At 38.8% G+C, this 26,547-nt stretch overlaps 1 protein-coding gene across 1 annotated transcript in view; it reads right to left on the bottom strand.

Annotated features, from left to right (window-relative positions):
• Positions 1–583: 583 nt before the first annotated feature.
• The window catches only part of LOC120524636 (zona pellucida sperm-binding protein 1-like), an 88,462-nt gene continuing 62,498 nt past the window's right edge, over positions 584–26,547 (bottom strand). Inside the window, exon 4 of the mRNA XM_039746465.1 lies at positions 584–658. Coding sequence (XP_039602399.1) covers positions 584–658 — 75 coding nt within the window. The remainder of the gene's footprint in view (positions 659–26,547) is intronic.

Below are 26,547 nucleotides of genomic sequence, written 5' to 3'. Positions count from 1 at the left end.
TTATTCCAGATGTCATGCATTGTGATATCATCAGTGCAACACTTTAAGTAGCTTGTGTCGCATTTCTTATGCATTTGAGACTGTGAAAATAAATAAGAGAAATCACATCCATACTACTACACTTTCATTTAAAAGTGTCAACATACCGTAAGTCTCCATTTTCACCTTTCATCCACACTGCCCTGGTATTTTAAAACGGAGACTTTTGAAAGTGCTCTCCAGACCCGTATACTTCTGAAAATGGCGCCTCGGGGTTAGAGACAAACACTTTTGAAAATCCAGACTGTAATAATGCTCATGCTTATGATTGTTTATGCTCATCACAAAGTCCCATTCCCTGACTGGTTATCCTTCATGGAGGAAAACCATATTCCATTGTTGAAAGTTGCTTTCCATGTCACTTGATGTGTTGCTCACCAGAAAGGCGAGGCTCAGTCTCAGTCTTCAGAATGACCAACTTTATTGATCAGCTTAAAACAGGAACAGCAAGCATATTTATTGAAATGGGAGCTACCACTCCATGACACACAGACACAGCAAACAAGCAGTGACTTCATTAGTCATTCTGCTTTGGCTCCCTCCTTCAGTTCAGGCAGAGATAACCCTCCTTGTCAGGTTGGTTCCGCGGCTGTGGATCTGCAACTGGGATCAGATCGTCCTGGAGAAAAGGGGACAAAAAAAAAGTGGTTCAGGAAATCGGCCGACTTCAAGTACCCCCGGATTGGCGATAGGTCTATGGCCAACGGGCGCATTGTGTGGGGGCTGCAGACTCGGCATTGAGGCAGTGAGCCTGCCGCTGTCTAGCAGGCGTGTCACAATCTAAATCGTGTTTTATACAATTTGAATGCTGCACACATAAACAAAAGGACAGTAATTTACAGATGGATACAGTTCTGCGATAAATCCAAAAACCGGTGGTGCTACCGCTCCTTGAAGAATTTTTCCTCCAATGCATACATGCCCAGTGTAGGCGAACATCTACATCTTATACGGTTTTGATTGTTTTAGTGTGGACAGAGGTAATTTCAGAAACGATGTGAAAAGTATGGTGTGGACAAAGATAATTTTTTATTTGAAAACTCTGTTATTAAATGGAAATGTAGCAGTGGGGACATAGCCTAGGAGTGTGTTTGGTATGGTCTTCCTGCTGTTCTTGCAGCTTTTAATCTTCTAAATAATGTAACTTACAGTAAATAAATATCCACAGGATGAACAGTTAGCATTTGCACCTTTCAGCAGTCAGGTCTAAACCTAGGTTTCATTTTTTTTGTCATATGTTTGATTTAATGTTTCACAGTAGGAATCGTGTTCACTGGCTGTATTTATTTGTTCTACTGTATGTTTACGTTTGATGGATGTGTTTTTATGTTAATGTGTTTTTAATGTTGTGTTTTTAATGTTATGTCACAATCGCTCTGTAAAACCTGTTGACAAGCCAAATTAACATCTTGGGACAATACATTTCAAATGAATTGAAATGAATTATTCTTCAATTAGATTATGAATTTGGGTTAGAGTTTAGGTTTTGGCAGCAGAGTTATCTATTTCCTGCTTTTGACTTTCAAACTTCTAAATTAATTCTTTCTCTAGCAATTTGATTGCTAGTTTTACTTACTGTAGCTGAGTGTTCCCTTATTATTTCAGAGCTGGACAGCACAGCCGTGTTTTACAGCGGTAGCTTGTTGATGTCACCTGATTTCAGCATCACATATAGCAACATTACTGTTGTCATAAACAAGATGCTGGCTTTCACAAAAATCTTTACATAAAATTGGGGAACCCATTAAATAAAAAGGTGACACAAAAATTAGTATTAAACATTATAATTCAATAGAACTGTCATAATAACAGGTTATTATACACACAGTTGTGTGTGTTTCATGGTTATTTCACATAAAGATTTGGTTTATATGGTTTACTTTTTATTTTAATCCATTTTGACAAAATTTATTTTGGATCACATCTTGTTTTCTTTGTTTACATGATGCTATTTGGAGGTGTCATGTGACCGCTGTCATCTCATGGTTGACGTCATTGAAGTGACATTTAAAAATGACATTCACAGCCTGCATTATCCCTTGGTAGATATACAATGAACAATACCAAACTGAAACATAGTTAGTTTCTTTCAACTAACCCTCAATTCTAGTTTTGTGTTTCTGCTTTGAATTTCATTTTCCTCCTTGCTTAAAGTTAACATCTGCCATGCATATGCAGGCATCCGTGTCCCTGTGCGATCTCTGGGCAAAAAGAATAGCAAAATGTTCCCTTCCCTTGCCAGAGAATTGATAAAACATGCTAATTCACAGGAAGGTATGTTGGCTTCCTGGCAAAGATGGACTGAAGCCCTTACCTGGCCGGCAGAAGTAGGATAGAACGACAGGGAGAAACAACCCAGCACAGCTACTTACTCCCCAGACATGCTAGTTGGCAATCTCCCTGGACTATGCTACATGTGCAAACAACCACAAAGCATGCTAGGAACTGGAGTCCCATAGAGCAGCTATGTCTGGGTCCTTGGGTGCCTCCAGGGGGAGCTGCTGGGATTAATGATCCCTACTTTGTCTGACCCAGAAGTGCTTCTAACAGGCTATACCCTAGAACCGGAAGTACTCGTAAGTCCAAGATAAAAGACTCATCTAGGTAAGTTCAAGTCGGGTGTGAAAGACGGACAAAGCTTGCCTGGGAGGAGTGGAAGGAGAGAGAAAATGATAAACAGAAGAATTGTATGTGATGTTTGTGATGTATTTGTTCAAATAAACCTTTCTGTTTTACCGGGACATGTACCTGTGAGGTTGTGTCTGGGATTTCGAGTGCTGCAATGCCCCCTAGTGGTCACACATTGTTACTCCTTTTTCGATTTTGATTGCTATTTTTAACTTCTTACTCCTTGCTCTGCTTGGCCATGTCTCTGTTTCGGTTTTTCTGGATTATTTATTCTCACAATAATCCTGTGTTTTAAAATGTATTATTATTATTATTATTTTTATTATTTTAACAACAATAAAAACAAATGACACAAAACTAAGCATGAGGCTGACTAAACAAAAGTAATATTCCGAAAAAATAGTAAAAAACAATTTAGTCCAAACATTTAAAATATTCTGAAAAAACAGGAAAAAACTATTTGCCCCAAACAATTATACGTCCAATGCAATGCAAGTTTTGGTTTATGTTTAGATTTACAGAAGCTCATTTTCTGTCACACTAATTTTTTTTAGACAGCTGATAAATCAATTTGAGACTGGTGCTTTTAAACCTGAAAGAGGCAGCTGGCCTTGGGTGCAGTAAATAATTGTTAGGATGCAAACGGATATTCTTTAACGACAATGTGTGAACTCCAAGTGTGGCCTGAGATTAGTCTCCAGTCCAGACAATGTGAAGCAGGTGAGAAACTGGTGGAATAAACACAAGGAAAGAGATCCATACACATCCTCCCCAAGTGAGAGTTTTCCAACCATTTATGAATACTATTGTATATTTAGATGACATCTTCATCTAGGTCAAGATCATTATACAGTAGAATTATTGACATACATTTTTACCAACTGGAGCTTAGGCCAACAAAATGAGCTGCTCAAATTCACACAGTCATGGGAATTCAACTGGCAACTTTGTGGTTAAACTCCAGTGCCTTACCCATTTATTACTGATTGCCCCATTGACCATCTGGCAAAGCTTCAAAGAGATTCTCATACCTCTCGGGTCGGAGGCAGGATTGAGGAACATCAACATCGAGTCGATACCAAGCTAGATGAACTTGCAGAGAAACTGGAATCTATTGAGTCATTAAAGTTGGACTTGGACACCATTCAGGCTTGGGCAGATTTGTGGTAGATGAAATGCAAGCAAATGTAAAGTATTACAGGTAGGAAGTTAAAATTTTAGTTTTGAATACACAATGAGAAGTCTGAAACTTAAAAGCACACCGTATAAGAAGGACCTTGGAGCCATAGTGGATTTATCACTATCAACATCCAGACAGTAGACAGAAGTAATCGAGAAGGCTAATATGATATCAAGGAGGTTATGCTGAAGCTTTATAACACACTGATTGGACCTCACCTAGAGTACTGTGTCCAGTTTTGGTCTTCAGGCTAAAAAAAGACATAGAAGGAGCGCTAGAAAAAGTCCAGAGAAGAGCAACTAGGCTGATTCCATGACTGTAGTGGATACATTATGAGAAAAGATTATAGGAGGTGAACATTTCCAATCGGAGAAAATGAAGATTAAAATGAGACTCGACTGAAGTGTTTAATATTATGAAAGGAATTAGTGGCGAGAATCGAGACTGTTTTTTACAATTAGTTCACCAAGAACTTTGGGGCACAACTGGAAACGTTCAAAGGGTAAATTTTGCAGAAATATTAGGAAGTTTTTCTTCACACAGAGAATTATAGACCCATGACACAAATAACCAAGTAGGGCAGTAAACAGTATGTTTTTAGGGACTTGACGTTGTTGGAACACAGGACAGGCATGACAAGCTTTGTTAGGCTGAATGGCATGTACTTGTCAAAAATTTTCTAATGTTCTAAAGTTGTGATGATGGAACACTTTATTGTCTGAGGGATTAATATGGAGGTTGGCAGCAGCAAAAGAAATTCTTGTGTGATTTGTTGCCTACATGGTGTACATTTGTGGATTCAGTTTGATGAAACGGTAAGAGCTAGAACAGATGGATGTTAGGATAAATTGTATCTGTTCAGTACCTTGCTTTTTTTGCCCCTACCCAGCAAAGTGGTCCCACTCCAGTGTGGTACGATTCCAACATCAGCAGGTTTATAGTGTAGCTTACTGTAAATCTTGATGTAAGACAAATGAGAAGGGTAGGTGAGGTCTGCAAAAAGCTGGAAGCTTATAGCAGGCCAAGCTTAACAGATCAGATATGGCATTACATAGTAATTGAGTGAATGTATACAAACATGGAAATGGTGATGAAACAAACTATATCTACAACAAACAATAACATTAAAAAACTCTCCTGCGGTGACATACAGCTTTACATTAAATTAATTCTTCTTTTGGCTTTTCCCGTTAGGGGTTGCCACAGTGGATCATCTTCTTCCATATCATACTGTCTTCTGCATCTTGCTCCGTCACACACACCACCAGCATGTCCTCTCACACAACATCCATAAACCTTCTCTTAGGTCATCCTCTTTTCCTCTTTCCTGGCAGCTCTATCTTTAACATCCTTCTCCCAATATGCCCAGCATCTCTCCTCTGCACATGTCCAAACTAATGCAATCTCGCCTCTCTGACTTTGTCTCCCAACCATTCAATTTGAGCTGCCCCTCTAGTGTACTCATTTCTAATCCTATCCAATCTCATCACACCCAATGCAAATCTTAACATCTTTAACTCTGCCACCTCCAGCTCTGTCTCCTGGTCTCCTGGTCAGTGCCACCGTCTCCAACCCATATTACATAGCTGGTCTTACTACCGTCCTGTAGACCTTCCTTTCACACTTGCTGATACCCGTCTGTCACAAATCACTCCTGACACTCTTCTACACCCAGTCCACCCTGCCTGCACTCTCTTTTTCACCTCTCTTCCACAATCCCTGTTACTCTGAATTGTTCATCCCAAATATTTAAACTGATCCACCTTCACCAACTCTACTCCCTGCATCCTCACCCTCTGACCTCCCTCTCATTCATACACATAATGGTCTGAAAATCGTTTTATTAAAGCAAGAATTATCTATATACTGTAAGTATAAGATAGAATGTCTGTCTGTCTGTCTGTTTGTTCTCTATACCATTATACACATTTTGAGCAAGTTTTGCATAGTTACTCTCTACAACTATACAGACAAAATAGACTACTTTGGAACCGGAAATCTTGACTCTGGGGGTTCCAGTTTTTTTATTTTCCTGTGTTCTACAGTGTTCACACCAATGTCACCTGCTGGCTCAGAACAAGTGAAACATCTGAACAGATTAAAGTCAGAATAGCAGACAGAATGACCAGAGCTTAACATTACTTACCTTGGGAGGACCACAGGTCTATCTGCTGTCGTATAAAATGGAGTATTGAGCACTTTGTATGGGAGTGTTAGGTGAGGCTTGATTGAGAGTGGAAGTACAGTGCAATACAAATGAAAATCAAAGAGTTGTTGTTTAACTCAGGTCTTGCCTGCTTTTCTTCATAATTGAAGCACCATGAGTCAAATATGACAGCTTTTATGCAAGGAGTTACCACAATTCTGAAAACTAATTGGACCCAAAAACAACAAATTCTTGACTCACAAGAGCAGAGACATTGATAGAAGGAACTGTGGATAATGGACAGAACAGCTAGCAATAACAACAGGATCACCATTAAAAAGAAACCACAGAAGTCTTTGCTTTCTTTCCTTAACCCATTCTACAAATATACTCAGGTAATGCCAGGCACTTTGGCGAGTCTAAAATATAAAAATGAACTGGAATTGTATATAGACAAAAACATATGATTCTATAGCTGTAATAAAAATCTGACTAAAATATGAAAATGTGTATGCAAGTAATATAAGGAAGTTGTTTTGAATGGTAGGTATGTGAGTCCCAAAAGCACATAAGTCCCAATACTTTCAAAATTGCCCACTAGGGGGGATTACCATCTAAACCCAGGCTAGAAACAATAAAGGCCTTGTAAAATCGTTAAAAAATAAAAGATTTGTTTTTAACAAAAGCTCTTTACAACACAAAAGGAATTGCCAGAGAAGGCAAGGCAATCCATAGTAAACACAGCCTCAATAAAGAATCTCAAGGCAATGTCAAAAACAGAGCACAGGTTTAGAAATCCAGGACATCACAATTAGCACAAGAGAAACACTAGTAAACACTCCACTCCCTAGTGCACAGGTGTCGAACTCCAGGCCTGGAGGGCCGCAGCGGCTACAGGTTTTTATTCTAACCCTTTTCCTAATCAGTGACCTGTTTTCACTGCTAATTCACATTTTAATAGCCCTGTTAGAAGGATTCAGTCCTCTGAATTGATTCGTTTCCTCATTAAAATGCAGCCAAACAAAAATGAGATGTGAAACGAGCCATCAGATGACCGGCTAAACTGGGGCTTCAAACTCCAACCAGTTTCTTAACGAGAAGCCAATTCTTGCTGTTAATTAAACTCGTTATTTAATTCCACGGCTTGTTGTTGCTCTCATTCTGCCACAGCTCACATTTCCAAAACTGTTGACTTTCTGTTTTTCAGAAGCAATCAGCAGCAACAACTGGTCACTAATTAAGAAGATGGTTAGAATGAAAACCTGCAGCCACTGCGGCCCTTCAGGACTGGAGTTTTACACCCCTGCCCTAGTGCAATCGAAATGAACCGTCAGGAACTATGGGAGAGCCTTGAGATTTATAGATGGAAGGCATTTCTTTTGGAGACCACCCACACAACACAAAGAACATAACACAGGCATTTTATAGTCACAGACAAAAACAAAGAATAATGCACATAATAAACAAAGAAACATTAACAATGATAAATGGCACAAAAATGAACAAAACAGACAAGAAACACAACTTTGAACCCAAGCCAGGGAAGAACTATAAAAACTTCTGGCCAAAAAGATGAAAAATAATAATAATGATCAAATTTATTAACACAATCATTCAAAGAGGAGACAAACACAGACTTGATTACAAATAAATTTAACCAATAACTTTCATAATGATCTGGACTTTCTTTTTTTTTTCTTTTTAATTTATTTATTTTTGTAAGAGAAATAATGAAAGTAGCATTTGGGAAGTTTTAGAGGTCAAGGAGTTTAATGGTCTGGTCTGCATTTATGAAGTCATTAGTTTAAAAATATATCTTCCCAAGGTATCAGTTTGGTTTTAGTACCAAGGATTTCATTTGTTTGCTGTTTGTAATGCAGAATTACTAGGATGTTGCTAGAGAGTGTCCCAGAGTGTGTGACGTGTGATGTAATTACCACAATGGTATACAGATCAATTTCACACACTGAAACCTGGAGGTTGGCAGCAGAATTGGCACTCCAGCCACCATAAAAACTTCCCATTGGTTCCATTCCATCTGAACTTGTGTGGTGCTGTGGTGTCACCAATTGCATGTTTGCGCTCAGGTTCTAATCTGGGATCCTGAGTTGGTTTATCGTGTGGTGGGTGTGGTAATGCACTCTATAAGTGTGTGCTCCTAAACTCTCCTCTCCTCTCTCTCCTTTACTGGCCAAAGTTTGTAACAAATTCATTAGATTAACCTCTATTCTCATCATTGTTAAAGAACTTTCTGAATATGAAATGTTTTCCGTTCTTCAGCTTTGATTTTCTTCTTGCTGTTTAGCTTAGGCTACGTGACATATTCTGGTTTTGGACTCTCTCGCTATGTCCCTCGATTTACAATTTTGTCTCACTTTCTGGCTGTTGTTTATTTGATTTTTGTCCTCCTGGTTTTAACCTTGACTCTTTAATACTATTACATTCCATCTTCTCATTTGATCCTACAGTGCAGTCATAACAAAAAAAACAAAAAGGAAACAAAACCAAAGTCTGCAAAAACAATTTTTAAAGTAAAAAAGCAAGAGGAAATTTTTCACAAGCCAAAAGATCAAACACAAGAGCACTTAGAGACAAAAATTGATCTAATTTTGTTCCAGTAATGGTTATGTGCGGAAAACTTGGATCTTTGACAAGACGTCAAAAGTTTGTTCATTGAGAGGATAAAACCTCATAGATTGTGTTCAACAGACTTTGACTTCTAGTTTAGTTTCTTAATAGCTGCTTTGGCATTAAGATTTTCTGTGTTCTGACCATAACTATGATAGACTATTTTATCGTTAAGGGAAATAACGTTTGTCTCTGCCAAGCTCCAAAGAAAATTCAGTTTGGCTGGATCACTCCTTTAATCCAATCATCCTTAATAGAAAGATGTTAGTTTTACGTGACTAAAGAATCAGCACAGAGCCTAGAGACATTAAGAAAAACATTAGCACATTTTTGTTTAGTTTTAGATAGCTTTTAGTGCTTGAGCTGCGACATATCATTCAGAATTAAATGGACATACTGAATGTTGACACAAGGATTTGGAGTGCTAATTACATTATCACGTTTCAACATTATTGGAGTAAGTTACTCCCTTGAGACAGATTTAAGATCTCTCAACATGTTCTTCACAAGGTCTCCACTCATTTGTCAAACTTATCCTTATCTCCAACGTGCTCACTGATCTTTTCCAGCCCTTCACCAATAATGAGTCAGGAATCTGAATAGAAGCTCCCTTTTCATTTTTAAATTAATTATTTACTGGTATTTCTTGCTATTGTAATGATTTGTGTCTTTGCACTGTATGATGTTGAGTTTTCATTTAACTATATGACAACTAATAGAACTTAATTGAAATAATTACTGTAAAAGAAAGATTAACCAGGATTGGATGCTGAGGATTTTGCATATTTGCCATTTGTTGCAGTTTAACTTTCACATCACAAAAATGTGCAGGATAGGCTCTAAATTAGGATTGTATGAGGGACAATACTTTTTCTACATGGTCCCCAATTTCGGGCACCACAATGTTTGGGACAATTGGCATCATAGGTGTTTGTGATTTCTCAGGTGTGTTTCATTGTTTCATTAGATACCTCGGCCTGCTGATACCCTTCAAAGTCTGTAGTTGCCATTGTTCAACATGAGGACAAGAGCTGTGCCAATGAAAATTAAAGAAGCCATTATGAAACTGAAAAACAAGAAAAAAAACATTACAGACACTGGTAACACCTTAGGATTAGCTAAATCAACTGTGCGAAATATCATTGAGGTAAAAGAATGCACTGGTGGGCTCAGTAATTGCGAAAAGGCTGGCATACCAAGGAAGACATCCACTGCTGATGACAGAAGAATCCTCAATATAGTAAAGTAAAAGCCCAAAAAGCCTCTCCTTCAAATCAGAAACAATCTTCAGGAGGCCGATGTAGATTTGGCAGAGATGACTATCAGCAGAAGACTTCATAAACAGAAATCCAGAGGTCACACAGCAAGATGTAAAGCACGCAGTTAGCAACAAAAACAGGGTGGCAAGGTTACAGTTTGTGAAAATGTCCTAAAAAGACCTGCAGAATTCTGGAGAAAGGTCCTGTGGACAAAAAAGTCAAAGATGGCAAGAACAAAGTTTGGAGATAAAAAGGAACTGCCAAAGGACCAAAGTAGACCACCTCATCTGCTGGTGAGGGTGTATGGTTTCTACAGGTACTACTTCTCTTTTTGGTGATGGAACTGCTGAGAGCAGTAGCACAATTAACTCTGAAGTGTATAGAAACATCTGATCTGTTCAAGTTCCAGTAGATGCCTCCAAACTCATTGGACGACTCCTCATCCTATAATAAGATAATGATCCAAACATCATGCTAAGGCAACACAGGAGTTATTCAAAGCAACAAAACAAAACAATTCTTGAATGGCCAAGCCAGTGACCCGATTTAAATCTAATTGAGCAGGTCTTCCATATGATGAAGAGAAGATTTAAGGGGACAAGCCCCCAAAACAAGCAGAAGCTTGGCAGAGGACCATTAGAGAAGATCCTCAGCACCTGGTGATGTCTATGAATCACAGACTTCAAGCAGTCATAGCATACAAGGGATATGTGCAACAAAGTGCTAAATATGGAAACTTGTTAAGGGTAAATTTCACACAAACATTAGGAAGTTTTTCTTTACACAAAAAATGATAGACACTTGGAATAAACTACCAAGTAGTGTGGTAAACAGTTAAACCTTAGGGACTTTTAAACTCAACTTAATACTTTTTTGGAAGAAATAAGTTCATAGGCCATTGGGCTGAATGGCTCGTTCTCGTCTAGTGTGTTCTAATGTTCTAATGATGGCTTTAATAGAACTGCCACTGCTGTGTGCCAAACATTATTGAGCCCTGAAATAAGGGGTGCTATGTACAAAGTGTAATTTCTATGTGGGGTGACCAAAACATATGTACTGTATATACCCTTATACTGAAGTCTGCAATGTACACTTTTATCATGCCTGAAGTGTTTGACTTCTAATTTTAAACTGTGGAACAGAGGGGCAAATCAAGGGGAAATGTGTCTTTGTCCTAAGCATTATAGAGGGCACTGTATATGTGATTTGTTTGCTATGTTTATGGACACATACTGTCTATATTTATAGTCACATACATCCCTATATTTATAGACACACACTGTATATAAGTAATGTATGCCCATATGAACTACAAAACAACTTTCGAAATCTGAGTATCCAGAGAGAAACTAGAAGACAAAGCTATATCTTAAGGATAAGAACGTCCCTGAATATTCCCGATGACATTGGAAGTATGGTCCTGTATGGAATTGCATTGTTTTTGTAAATGTTGTAAATTATATTGGATTAAGGCGTTCAAATGGGGGCAGCTACCACACACTGCTGCTGCTGTCTGTTTGTCACAATGATTTATGATCCGAGTACTCTCTTGCCCAAAGTCATTGACCCATGATGCCTAAGATCTTTTTCTCCAAACTAAGCCACCTGGATACAGCTGTACAGCCAAAAAACTCAATGACTAAAAAATGATGTTTTTCTTGCACCAAATACTATTATTATGATAATAATATGCTCCTTTATCTCTACAGCAGATTGCATGCTTCAAGTTAAACCACCCTTAAAAGCCAAGCTAAGTGTTATTTTTTTCTCTGATGTTTGTCCTCTGCTACCTGTTTTGGTGTGTGGGTGTTTTTGGGCCAGTATTAGGCTGGGAGATAAAATAACCCATTTTTTTTTCGGGGAGTGTGTGTTAAAATACCCTCTTAAAAGCCACTTATCATTTTTGTGAACAAAATTGGACGGAGTGGCTCAAAGTCAGAAATCATCCCCTTTTGTCTCTTTTTCATTGTGCTGTTCCCATAAAGACATGGGGATAACATGTTTCCTGCTTCTCATAAATAATCCACAGATGCTGTTATCATAAGTACAAGCGCTAAGATAAGTGGCTTTTTACGCACGCCAGGATAATGTCTGCCTTCTCAGATCCATAAAGGTTTAAAGGCACATAATGGTTGTGCAGCTGTTTTGAGGCATTATAATTTTCAATGCAATAATAACACTTGTGTTTATGGCACATTTCTGCCAGCTTGCACTTGCATGTGATTAGAGCGATCATGTCTTGATGTTCATACTGCATGGGATCAAGAACAATGATTAAAACATGGGGACACAATTGGACATCAACATCTTTGAACTTATTAGGAGAAATAGCACTGACAATGGCATGCATTGCTAAGTTTTAGGATGTTACAGCTGCAACTTGGAAAGTGAGTTTTGAAAAATCACCCATCCATCCATTTTCCAACCCTCTGAATCCGAACACAGGGTCAAAGGGTTGTGCTGGAGCCAATCCCAGCCAACACTGGAACCAATCACGGGCAGGGTGCCAACCTACCACAGGACACACACAAACACACCCAAACACCAAGCACACACTAGGGCCAATTTAGAACCGCCAATCCACCTAATCTGCACGTCTTTGGACTGTGGGAGGAAACCATGCAGACACAGGGAAAACATGCAAACTCCACGCAGGGTGGACCTGGGAAACGAACCCGGGTCTCCTAACTGCGAGGCAGCAGCGCTACCACTGCATCACCGTGACGCCCTCTTGAAAAATCCTTCTATATAAAAGCAATTGGGATTGTCCTTCCGTCCCGTGAGTGCTACGCAGGCGCGGATTTTCACACACGCCCCGTCCATTTTACAATGCACGATGGGATTTGTAGTGTCAATTTTCCAGGTAAAAGATGATTTTCTACTCCAGACTGTGCGATATCTTCTTCTTCTTTCTTACTATATAAAAGCGGTCGGGATTGTCCTTCCGTCTCGTCAGTGGAAAGCGTAGCAGTATTCCGCTTATCACAGACTTACTACTTGCAGCTTGCGGTACGAAGCAACATGATGTGAGCAGAGTTCTGGTGCTCCCATCTTTCACTTGCTTTTATACGCGATGCGCTGCAAAAATAGACAAAATGATGTCTCTGGAAATAATTAATGTTGATGGAGTACAAATGCCTCACCGCGTAGTAAATATCAGGGGGGTTCAAAAGGGCGACCTCAATATAGAAAAAAAGTTTAAATTTCATCACAAAAATAACAGAAACTACGAGTATTAAAGTAATAACGCTCAAATGCAATATAACCAAATTAATGAGTTTGTATAAAATATCAAATTGATCTACATATTGAATTGCCTTAAGAAGTGGTCAACTTAAAAGTCTGTCGCCTTAAAAGGCGGGTCAGCCTAGTAATATGATAATAAAATAATTTTATATGTTCGTGTTTAATCTGAAATGTTCAAGAATTGGGTCGTCTACATATTAATTTGACTTGACAGTTACTCCAATGATGTTTATTAAGAAAGGCAATTGCCTTTATCGCTGCCTGTAGTTGGGAAATGACCAAGCCATTGGCATGAATGTGGAGAATACAGAGATGCGGTGAGTGTTTTTACCCACCAAAAGATTTCCCCAGTGAAAATGTATGTGACGACAAAAGCAAGGTTTATGTACAGATCCTTGAAGAACATCATGTAGACCTAAATATGGTGACTCCGAAGAGCAAATGGCAAAAAATTTAAAGGCGTGTTGCGTACAATTAAACAAAGAAACGCCCACACTTAAGGTGATGTGCACATTCAAACGAGGTGATGCATAGAATTAAATGTGATGCCGCACAATTAAAAAAGGTGACATGCACAATTAAAGAAGGTGACGTGCACAATTAAATGTGGCGTGCACAATTAAACAAGGAGGTGCGCACTTTCAAATTAGTTGACGCATAGAATTAAATGTGGTGCCGCAAAATTAAAAAAGGTGATGAGCACATTCAAATGGGCTAATGCGCAAAATTAAATATGGTGCTACGCAAAATTAGAAATGACGCGCTCACGTTCATATGGGTGACGATAAGTAAAAGTGTACGGAAAGGGTAGGTACCTTGGCAAAACAAAATTAAAACACTGATTGGTGGCAACGTTTGCATGTCAGTCCAGAGGGGAACTTTCCAGTTAAGTTGTGTGTTAAGTGCTCTCCATTCTCGTTGAGTGAGGTAAAGTCAATATAGCATTCTTTTTTCAATTAAATTATTGGCGATCATAGATCCTGATGAATTTAATGATGGTGTACATTAATAGGCGGACAACCATTTATTTTTTTTCCCATTCCCGTACTACCAGCAGGGCAAAAAGGTGGCAGCTATGGCAGTGACTAAAGTGTTGGGAAATCAAGGCATTTTCTAAATAAGCAAGATTCTGAGAAATTAATTCATGCATTTATTTCTAGTAGGATTGACTACTGCAATGCGGTGTTCACTGGATGTTCAAACTGTTCTTTATACAGCCTCCAGTTAATCCAAAATGCTGCTGCAAGAAATATTACAAGAACAAGAAAATCCGAACATATAACTCCAGTTCTTAAATTCTTACACTGGCTCCTGTTTAAGTTTAGGGCAGATTTTAAAATCCTCCTTTTAACATATAAAGCCAAGGTACGACTTACTTGTCTGAAATTATCAAGATTTACAAAGCAGAACGTCCATTAAGTTCTTAAGATGCCGGTCTGCTTATGAATCCAAAGAATAATTAAATAACAGTGGGAGGTCAAGCTTTTAGTTGCAGGACCCTAAACTGTGGAATGGTCTGCCTGGTACTATAAGAGATGCCCCTTTGGTCTCAGCTTTCAAATCCTGGTTGAAGACTCACTACTTCAGTTTAGCATATCCTGACTAGAGCTTCTGATTAACTGTACAGACTGCATCTCTGTTGTCAGTCATTAGCATTAAAACATAAGTAACATGATAGTTATAATTTGTTACTAACCCTCACCTATTCTGTTTCTCTTCTCAATACTTAAATGGGCACTTGGTGCCACGGCACACCTGCCAAGTTGTTTTGCCAGCCTAAGGTAAAGTCATCTCTGATGGAGGATCGCAGGAATCATCGGGTAGAGGGGTCCTTTCATTGAATTGGCTGGACCAGTACTGACTCAGCTGTGGAATGGCCAATAGAAGGAGGCAGCCAATGTCTCCAGGACTCTGAACAAATCCAAATCATATTATGTGATATCATCTACTGTTGAATTCTGCTCTGTAATGTAATATTTCTATTATATTGTACTTAGGATTACTTGTGTTCTGTTCTGAGCATTGTATTGTATTTACCCCCTTTTTCTGACACCCACTGCATGCCCAACCTACCTGGAAAGGGGTCTCTCTCTGAACTGCCTTTCCCAAAGTTTCTTCCATTTTATTTCCCTACAAGGGTTTTTTTGGGAGTTTTTCCTTGTCCTCTTAGAAAGTCAAGGCTGGGGGGCTGTCAAGAGGCAGGGGCTGTTAAAGCCCATTCCGGCACTCCTTGTATGATTTTGGGCTATGCAAAAATAAATTGTATTGTATTGTATTGTAAAGGGCTATGTATGGATTAAGTTTGTTGAGGCAATGAAGAATGAAACCTTTTGATAACTCTGGAAGGTACTGTAGGTGGAATGTTTCCCAGTTTTTTCTCCGCATGTGAGGGGATGTGGGGGATATTGTCGAGCGGCTAAAAGACCACTTTGAGGAACACCTTAATCCTGTGAATATGGTCCTCCAGTGAACAGGCAGTGCCATTGACTGGGTTTGGCCCATCTCTGTTGCTGAAAATTTGTCACTGGTAAGATTGCTACAGTGGATAATATCCAACTGGCAATGCTGAAAGCAGAGGATATTGTGAGGGTGTTATAGTGGACTTGCCTCTTCAATATTGTGTGGAAGGTGGGGACAGTGCCTCAGGACTGCCAGGCTACGGTGATAAATCGGAACAAGAAGATGTGTTCTTGTTAGTGAGGAATCAAACTTCTTAGTCTCCCAGAGAAAGTCTATTCTTCAGTACTAGAAAGGAGACAGCCCAAGAGCCGAAACTCAGATTCAGGAGTAACATTTCAAATTCCATCTTGAGAGTTTGAAATTCCTGTTGTAAAGAAAAAAAGCAAGACAAAGTCAAAGATTTGGGTTGTGTTTCTGGACTCCATTTCCAATGGAACTCTGGAGGTGTTCTAATCGGGTTTAGCTATTAGGAACACTGCCACCTGCCGTGTGGGGGAATGAACTGCTCCTGGTGAGTCAATTTTCCTGGTCCTTCCATCATGGCCTCATGGCCGGGTATGAAACCTTCTTTTATCTCAACCAGGATTCCTGCCCTCTCTCTAGGGCACCCACAGTGTGCATGAAAGGTACTGTCATACCTATGCACATATGGGGACAGAGTAAGGACTCTAGTTATTGTAATTCCTCACTTCTCCATGGGTTTTCACTGTGTCCTAATGCCCTTTCTCTTCTCTCCTCTGCAGATCAGAAGACTGAAGGCTATAACACCACTTATGTAACTTCCAGTATCTGCCTGTCTGGAACTGCCTTTTCCTGTCAGAGGGACTTGACCGGAACATCCAACATCTTGAGATAGTTCAGTTGTGATTGTTTCAATTCCATTATACAGAGTCGCAAGGGTGGTGTCCCAACTCTTTATTGTAGTCTGTCTGTTCTCTTACAGTACCAACTAACCTCTTAGGTTCTTCATTTAATGGAGGATAGGAAGAAATGTCAAGACCATCTCTACAGTTGCTACCTGTAGCCTCTTACCTGTTTCACTGTCCTTATTGTACCCTGTGTATTCAACCCTAGGAACCTCTAATGACAGGCTGCTTCATTGACTGAAGCTGCATTTACGTGCACTCCTTTACTTCTGCCCAGTTTTATCACCAATAAAGGGTTTCACAAGACTCTCCTCTCCTGCTAAGGGTCTGTAGCTAGACAAGGAGTCAGCAATCTTAACTTCTTAGCCACACCAATAGTTTTGGATGGAGTCATTGATTCAGGCTTTCGCTCAAAAATTTTTTTTTTGGATTAAAACCAATAGCAACAAACATGAGTGATACAAAGTACCATACAATCTAGGTGAGTTCATGCAGTCTTCATGCAGTCCCAAATGACAAACGTCAAATGGCCTCTTTACTTTAGGTGCAAATTATATATCCTTAATCAAAACTGAAGAGAAAAAGATTTCTTGCTGATGACAGACATCCTTGGAAAGTGTCCAGTGGCAAAACAGGTAGAAAACTCCATGAAAGTATCTGAGCCTCAACTCATTGCGTCCATTTTTGCAACTGAGTTGACCTCCTTAAAAAAGTGTCAGCAACTGAACTGGGAGAAAGCTTCATTTCTGTAACAAGAAGCAACCGAACTAAAAAAAGGTCTAATAAAAGGCAGCTGCTCTCTTATTGCCCACAATGAGCTCCTGGGTTACTTGCTTTCATCCCCGTTTGCTAAGAGTTTACAACAACAACATTTATTTCTATAGCACATTTTAACACACAGGATATAGCTCAAAGTGCTTTACAAGATATTAAAGAAGTAGTTACAGGCAAAGAAAAAGCAATTTAAAATTAGATAAGAATAGTAATGCATAAATAATGTTTAAAAAAGATAAGATAGATATACTGTATAATTAAAAGAAATAGATTCCTTAAATTTAGAATTATTTTTTAAAATATCAAAATGACAGTCCATTGGTGAAGGCAGTTGGCCAGGACAGAGGGAAAAAAAACACCAATATGCTCCAGTTAGCTGGTGAAAAAAAAATTGGAATGGTTTCCAGGTAATAAGACAGATGATGGATCAGAAAGTCCTGAGCATCAGGGTCATCTAATGCCCTATAAATGTAAAGGTTTTTCAGAACACAAAAAATGTTTATGAATCCTTATCAAAAACTCAAGGTTATTTTACAATGGCAATCAAAAGCTGCACTTCTAATTAAGCAAAATATTTTGAATCCTACTTTGCCTTCCTGGAATGCATTGCACTCCAGATCATTTTGATAAGACTTTGATGCTTAAGATCTATCACAGTGGTCCTCAATCACGGTCCTGGAGGGCTGCAGTGGCTACGGGTTTTCATTCCAGCCAGTGTCCTAATTAGAACTCAGTCCTTGCTGATAATGAAAGCTGGTGTTTAACTCTATGCCTTGTTAGTACTTTCATTCATCAAATACAAATTTTAATTACTTTGTAGATCAGAGGTCCTCACTTACAGCCCTGGAGGTCTGCTATGGCTGCAGCTTTTCACTTTAACCAAATTCTTAATTAGAACCCTTTTATTTACTATTAAAGCAATATGTTTGTTGGGTTTAATTTTAGTTCTCTTGCCTGTTACCTTTCAGAACACTTAATTTCTTATTTTAGATTTTATCAGCTGCATTTAAGTTTTAATTGTTGTCTGTTTTCTTAATCAGACATTAGTTAATAATGACATGCAGATTATCAATAAACCAGCAGCTCTCCAGCTAACATGCTTATAATGAAGTATCTTTGATACAAAATGTTTAGAAATTAATAAGAGGGGGATTGAAGGGACCATTAAGTTTAAATCTATACTGGTCCACAAAACCCATGGATAACGTTCTCACAGAAGGAAACTCAACAGTGCAATTCAAATTGCTCTTGGATGAATGCAAGCATTAACTAGCCAAAAGGTTCAGTACCAAGTTTTATTAGCAGCATTGACTGCTTTCTAATTAGAAAACTACTTGAAATAAAAACCTGAAGTCACTGCGGCCCTCCAGGACCATGATTGAAGACCCCTCGTCTATCACCTGAGGTCTGCGGGCTGAAAAGGCTAAAGCATCACCCATACACAAGGTACGTCAGCATTTGTGTCCATTTCTTTCACCATTCACTTTGATAGTTTTCTTTTAATTTGATTTATAAACATATATAAATGGCGTTGTATTACTTGATTTTTTAAAAGACTATATTTACATAATGTTTCCTAGTAAAGATATGCCCACTAAAGTGTTAAGGACTCTTCAATCATAAGCCAAGCCTTGTGGTTCGCAGTATTAGGTTTTTGGTTGCAAGCGTGAGAAAAGCCTAAATGTAAATTCTCAAATTAATCTTATAATCAAATTTCAATTCATGAGGCAAGCTGTGTCAGGTACAATGCAGTAATCAAGCCTAGATGGGCACAAGTCCATTGCAAAGACCCCTCTCTTCTTGCTACTCAAAGAATCAAAGAAACATGGGAACTAAAAACTTTTCAGATACATAAACCTGTTTGGAAGAAAACTGGAGTAACAGGAGAAAAACTTCACACATACTTCTGGGACACAGGGAAACTCCACACAGACTCATTTGGATTTAGGAGACCAAGATCCTTGAGGCTGTAGTACAAGCCACTGCGTCACCATTCTGCCTTTGACACAGTTGCCTGTTGCAACATAATGTTGTATCCACAGGACTTTTCAATTAATAATGAAAGTCAGGTTCAGCTTTAAGGAAGAAATCTAATGAATTGATCTGTTTGAAGTGTCAGAAGTCACATTTGTAGCTGAGAACTATAAAGTACCATACAACGGTCACTTGAAGAGTAGATGCAGAAAACATTGGCATTTGAAAGATTGGCATCTTTAAAGATGCCAAATAGGGTAATGAAACTTTTACCCTTGCCCTTTAGTCCTGCTGGTTTAATTGATTAAGTATGAAGGTATAATTTCTTTACAATGTGTGGTGGTTCTCCTATATTTGTATCTACTGGAGTGCCACAGGAGATCAGATCGGGCAAATGAAATGGCCTACACTTCCAGCTTCTATGGTCATCCCTACAACCAAGCCTACAGCTTATCCTCATCCTATATGTATGTCTTCTGCCATGACAGTCATTTTGCCTTATGGGTCTTCCAAGAATGATTGTGCCTTCAAAACTCAATTCAGACCTGATGAAGTCAAATGATCTGTTCTGTGTTGTGTCAAATACCTGTTTGATAGCAAATGTAGATTGAAGCCAGCTAGCCTAACAAGTTCAAAGTTTGTATTCATTGGTGTAAAATACTGTATATTCAAGCTCTACAATAACCCATATTCTAGTTTCTGAAGCAAAAGGCAACTGGTCTTGGTAATGGAGTTGCTTAAACTTTAATCTGACTGGGTATCTAGTTGATATCCTTAAGGTTAAATCAATCTTATTTATAGGATTCATTCTCCATTTATTACAAAAGAAATTCACAAGTTTGAGTTCTTGTAGAGAAAAATACTAAGCTATCCCTGAATGTAATTCTCATGGTTGCCTGGCTACAATCCACTTGGATTATTGGCATATTTTAAAATATGGTAAAAGGTAGATATTGAGGCCATGGCAATGCAAACTGCCTGTCAAAGGGAACATTTTCACTTTCAACACCTGCTTGTAAATTCCATGCTCTTAACTTGAGGCTACAGTGTTTTGAGTCAAGTTGGTTCCCTTTGTCCAGTTATAAATTCATACACGTAGAGATAGTTTTCTAGTCCAGAGGATGCAACTGAGGGTTTCCCCCTACAGGATAGTCTAGAGCAGAGGTTCTCAACGTCAGTCCAGGGATCCCCTGTGGCTGCAGGTTTTTTGTTTCAACCAGATTCCTAATCAGTGACAACAACTTATAGCACTGATCTCATTTAATTAGCTGGTATTTTTTTTTCCATTTTATACATTTTTACATTTATAAGACATTTATAAATATTTCTGCTTTTGCTATAGATTTAAATGCTTAACTCTCTTGTTGATTTCATTTTACTTTGCCCTTTCTCTGTACAGTTTTTTTTTTCCCCCTTCATTGTATCTTAATAATGACAATTTAAAAAGAGCAGAGCAAACACCCAGGCAAACAACACTGAATAATCAAAGGCTACAGCTAATTTAGAGTCAGACCCACTAATTAGTAAATAATGGATTAATTAAACAATTAGAACACCTGGAAAAGTGGAATGAAAATACTGTTAAAAAGAAAAAATTACATTATTCCTATATAACTGCTTGGTACATTTTATATAGATAAAAGTGTGCAAACTGACGACATGAAAAATCGTGTTTGCGCCGAACTGGAATCGTCCCCGCATAAATCAGTCATCCAGACAATCTGAATCTGCATAATTAGATCTTGACCACCCTATACATTAAAAACCTTGGTGTCCTCAAATCACTCATGTTTAATTTATCGTTAAAGCACTTGATATTTGGAGTCAATTAGTTGACTGACTGTCCAAGTGTTTCACTTTTGATCTTTCTCCAACAGGGAAAGTTAATTACTCATCTTTTCTGGTCGACAATCAAACACATAATCTAAGATCGTTTAAACTGGGCTCCCTGGATTGACCAAAAGATGCAGATGACATAGGCCTATTGCTTGGTTCCATTCTGATTGTGCTCTCTAGAGTATGGTGGATGCTACTATGAGGTCACCATGTTTAGAGCACAGGCCAGCACTGACCAAGGAACACAAAATCCTTATGTGAAAGGCCATTAGCCTTTTCTTCCAGATACAACAAAGGTTGGTGACTGTTCAGCAGGAGTCCAAGAGATGTGGTTACCACTTGATAGAAGCAGGAAAGAATTCCTTGTTGATCCACCTGTGATGTAAAGATTAAGGTGAACCTAGAACTCGGTGGCATTAAATCTGCATACAGTTGTAGTTTGCTCTGTGTTCCAGGACCACCGCTGTAGCCTAATACTGACTTACACACCAGTCACTCAGGGGTAAAGGCAAATTATTGTCAAATGACCAGTTATTGGAAAGTCACCATCTCCTCTTGAAGCAGGGGTGTCCTATCATGAAGACTGAGTATTGACCTTTTTTACTGGGCCTCTAGATCAATTGAAAATAGTGGGTAGGTTGTCTTTCCAAGGAAATGGTTATACTGAATGACTAGTACTAAAATTTAATGAATTTTAGAAGGTTAAGTAATGCAATTGCACTAACTTGTAATTGAGCATAGCTATATGCTGACTCTAACTTTAAAGTTCGTTGGTTATACCATACTCTTCTAAATTTGTCAGACATCGGTGATGGCTAAATTGGTTCAGAATTTGAACTGTGCTATTTGTAGTGGTGTACAATGCACATAAATTACTGTTTTGTAGAACTGCTTGGTCTGGCATGTTAAGGAGGGTATCTTGCTAGTCCATTTTCTTATCTGGGTTTTCTAACCATGTCCTTGATAGGTCAAAATGTTTCTTAACAATTGCTCCTACAGCTGTGGAACTTGATAGTGGACTGATGTTGCAGCCCAGGTTAACACTTTTTTAATGATCCTTTAGAATTTTGTTTTATGGAGTACATTACTAAAACAGTTTAGTATTCTTCCTCTGGTTAAGTCTAGTCTGACATTTGATGGTAGGACTAAAATTATACCCAAATTCAGAGGTCATGTTTGGATCTTTTTGGGATGTTGGTTTTTAATGTGACTAAATCTGGTCCTGTGCACTCTGAATTACAGTTATTGTGCCTATGCGCTAGATCCATGTTAATTCTCCACTGGGTTTTCTTGCCACACTTCTGCATTTATAGCAGTTATAGGCTTAGCAAAGCGCTGCCTGTTCTTTTTCTGTTCCAGACTTAAACTGCTTTTTTTTTTTTTTTGGTTCAAGTGCTGAACTGATATGCTGCCTCAAAAGGAATACGTGCCAAGGCACCAATTTGATTTAAGATTGGAATGTAGAATGTTACTGTTGTGATAATGACCATTTAATATTAATCCTGTCTTTCATAGATGAATATCACAGTACTGCAAACGTCAAGCAGTCTGTCCATTGTGGATACAATCTGTTGTAATAGGTAGCAAAATGGATCGTCACGTGGCAAGACTTGTCAGGTGTAGGGAAGCTCCAAGTAAGACTCAGTTTACAATTGGCATTAGGACATATAGTGGTCTAGACACTGAGATTTGGCTTTATTGTAGAATGGCAGACCTGTATACCAATTCTATGGGAACACGTGGAGAGGTGCAGCTGAAGTGTCTTGTTCCTGACCTGGTTTTCCATCAGGTCACAGATCTTACTTCACAATGGTTCTTGGAAGGACCGTCTAATAAATGGATTGGTTATGAAATCCTTTAAATTTGATAGGGTTTGTATTGCCCAGGAACAAGCAAGTCCAGTCTGGTGTAGCTGGCATAGCCCCAAGTGTTTGTCATTCTAAAGGTTGCTGTGCAGGTACTCAAGTCTCCCACTGTTTCTATCCTATGGACCGTAGGTTTCCATTTGGAAATGACTCATTTCAGACACGCAGCTGCTAAAGTTCATTCTCCTTTGCCTTCCTGATGTCTAGTTCATGGACACCTTGCAGTCTATCAAACATCCTCCATAAGCAGACGTGGACCCTGGCAGCCTGTATGTTTCTAACCACTTATATGGGCCTGTATTCCTGATTGATTTGTCAATGAATCTGGTGTCCATCTACATGCTCAATGCAGTAAAATGTTCCCAGGTGATTGGGGAGACTTCACTCCATTTGGCTGATGTGTTTGGGCAAATATACAAGTATCGTCAAGTGTCAGGCCAAATCCCGAGACATGCTCCTTCCAGTAAGCCTTATTGCTAATTACTTCTCCCATCATTCTGGCCCAAGTGATTTGGTTTTGGGCACTTACTAAATTCTCAATTCAGCTCCCAATATGCCGCTATTCAAAGGGACACATACCAGCATGGTGGAGAATAGTCCCACTGTACTATTTGTCATCTCTTCTGGGGCTGTGGGGAGTAGTTCAGACAATTGCAAAAGGTATGTGGTATTTTTGCCTAATCGATTGTGAAAGGATCCAGCACTGACTTGCATCTATTAGCCATTCTATCAAGGTGGGATGGATGGCCCTTCTACAGTAATTGCATTTAAGCAACTGTGTACTATATAACCTTTTCAACCCAGAAAAATACCAGAATCGCAGTTAGTCTATGGATTTAGCAATAAGCGGTAAAAACAACTCTTGATTTTAATAAATTCCTATCTAATAATGTGGAAATAGGGGAGATGGAGAATTGTGTTGCATGCAGGCGTGGCTTAAACTGGATGTGTGGTGTAATGCTATTGTAGGTGACGGCTACACCACCTTCCTTGCGTACATGGAAAAGTCCCCCTCAGATATTTGTCGGGTAGCAAGATCTACCTGGAAGTGAAAATGGTAAACCGACCTACTCCAGAGGTGGTGCTGTTGGTGCACTACTGCATTGCATATCCTAGGTCTTCAGAGAATGTCTGGGTACTGATGTACAATGGGTAAGTGGGGTAGTTTTCCCTTAGCCTCCAATATCTAACTTTATAGAATTTTGATGTTATGCCAACAGCAAGTTTACATTCTGATATGGAACTGTCTTGCTGACAGCTTTCCTAATGCCCTGGATTATGGTACTGGCCTTCAGGTGGAGGATCACAACTGGAAGCCTGTGCCAAAGCATATTAGATGCTTTAATATAACCGCAGTTTGCTTTATTGATGGCAAATCTTCTAGTTGAGGACTGTGGAGGGCAAAACGATACCCTTGTATCCTTTTCTCTCTTCAGATTTACTTCATGTGCTCAACGGAGATTTGTTAACACCAATCATCCACTTTTGTAGACTGCTTGTCTGGGGTTGGGCCACAAATGTTGCAGCTGTGTAACTGGCCTCTGTACTGTTTGGCAGTTTCCCAGTCAGAATGGGGAAGATGTTGTGCTGGTCTACATTTTCTAGGCAGACTCGTGTGAAACAAACCATAGCAGGCAGTGGAAACATTTTGAGAGCTGCGAGTTCCAGGTCTCTTGTGCCCTTAACTTCCATTCTGATCTGAAGACGGAAAAGTAATTGAGTCTTTCTCTCTTTCAGAAAACTTCAACTGTGGTAACAGCTGATTGTCTAATCTCTTCAGCGGATTGTCTCATATCTTCAAAATCAAACTAAAACTGTGCAACAAACTTCTGTGGTAGTGAATGTTCTTTAGCCTTGAAGCACTGGTGGAAAAATATCACAGGAAGCCTTAATCTATTGAAATTAAATGGCAACATTTTTCTGATTAAGCAAGCCATTTTGTTACCTTAATCATAAACCAGCAGCCAAATGTCATATGAAACATGTAGCGTTAGCTAAACTGTGTATTTAGGACAGGTGTTTACCAAAGTTATCTAGTTGTGGGTACATGAGAGAACACACAACCGCTCTGCACTCTAATGTGGGATTGCAAGAGTAAACCTCTAAGGTTCACAAGCCTTTGCTTTTCTTTCGGTCACAGTCCCACTTTAGTTTGGGGATGAGAATCCTGCCAGCCCTGTCCACATTCAAGATCAGCTTGGCTCCTTGTATTAAAGGATGAAAATAATTCATCTGATGAACCTGCAGGAAAGTTTGAAGGGGAATACATCCATGACCTCCTCTCTAAAGTCCTTAAATCTGGCTCTTCCCATAAATTGGACTTCTCAGACTTTACATTTTGCTTTCTGCCAAATTTGAACTAAACCGGAGCATTCTTGAGATGTTTGCCTCATGGTCTTTGATATGTTTGTCAAATTCAACCCCATTCAATTGATCCAATTAAATATCCAGTATTAAATTGCTTTTGCTGTTTGTGTATATTGAAGTTTATGGAAAATGATTACAGAAAACCAACTCTTGACCTATGATATTTGAGTAATCACATCTGAAATTAATGTAGTCTATAAACCACTTGCAACCTCCTGGTATCTGAAAGCTGCCTTGTTATCATCACCAATGTGCTGTAAGATGTAAATCTTCTATTCCTAAATGTCCCTCCAACAACTGTCATCAATTGATGGAACAGAAGCTAGAGGTCCCTGAGCTGAGCACTAACTAGATCCATTGTTTCTTTAGTGGTAGATTTCACTGGTGGACTTGAAGAAATCTGTGCCTCACCATCCAAAATCTAGAGCTGTAAGACCTGTGCCACTTTTCTGGTAATAAAATTAATTTTAGCTGCTGTCAAGAGAACTGCTTGAGGTGAAGACAGCCAAGGTTATCATACCCACAAACATTAAGCCATTAAACTGTGGCAGTGCTTCCCAAACTTGGTCTTGGGGAACACCTGTAGCTGCTGGATTTTGTTCCAATCAGATTCACAATAAGTGATGATAATTAATAACAACTGATCTCATTTACAGTAATTAGCTGGGTTTTTTTTTCTCTGCTCTTATTCTGCATTCAGAAAAGCACAGCAGTATTTTTTTTTTTTTACATTTATAAAACATTTAGAAATTGTTTTTTTTAAAGCTTTAAACGCTGAACTCTTTTGTTTTCCCTATTTTCCTCTTTTTCTGTGTAGTTTTCTTCATTTGACCCTAAATAGTGACAATTAGTTGCAGCTTTCATCATCCCAGATGTGTGGTCTGCTTTTTGCTATTTTGGAGTAAGACCCACTAATTACTAAATAATGAATTAAATAACCAAAACACCTGGATAAATAAAATGAAAATACTGTTAAGTTAAAAAAAAACTTCATATTCCCCATATAACTGCTTAGTTAATTTTAATTAAATTGCCAAACTTGGTTTTATAATTTTTACATTGACTGAAAACCAATAATGACTTGTCTAATTGGGACATGAGTCTAATGAAAAATGGAGATTGGTTGCAACAAAAACCTGCAGCCACAGGTATTAGGGAAGTGGTTTTGGGTTGTTACTCTAAAGTGAGTACTTCATTGTTTTTTTGTGGTCAAATTCTCTATCTAGAAGGCTCAGTGGACCACCTTCTTTGAGAAAGCAATGGAATGTCCTCCTAACTC

This window comes from Polypterus senegalus, chromosome 2, assembly GCF_016835505.1.
Source record: "Polypterus senegalus isolate Bchr_013 chromosome 2, ASM1683550v1, whole genome shotgun sequence".
Classification (NCBI taxonomy): domain Eukaryota; kingdom Metazoa; phylum Chordata; class Cladistia; order Polypteriformes; family Polypteridae; genus Polypterus; species Polypterus senegalus.
Note: the sequence above shows the minus strand (reverse complement) of the source record. Positions and strands in the feature narration are given on the sequence as shown.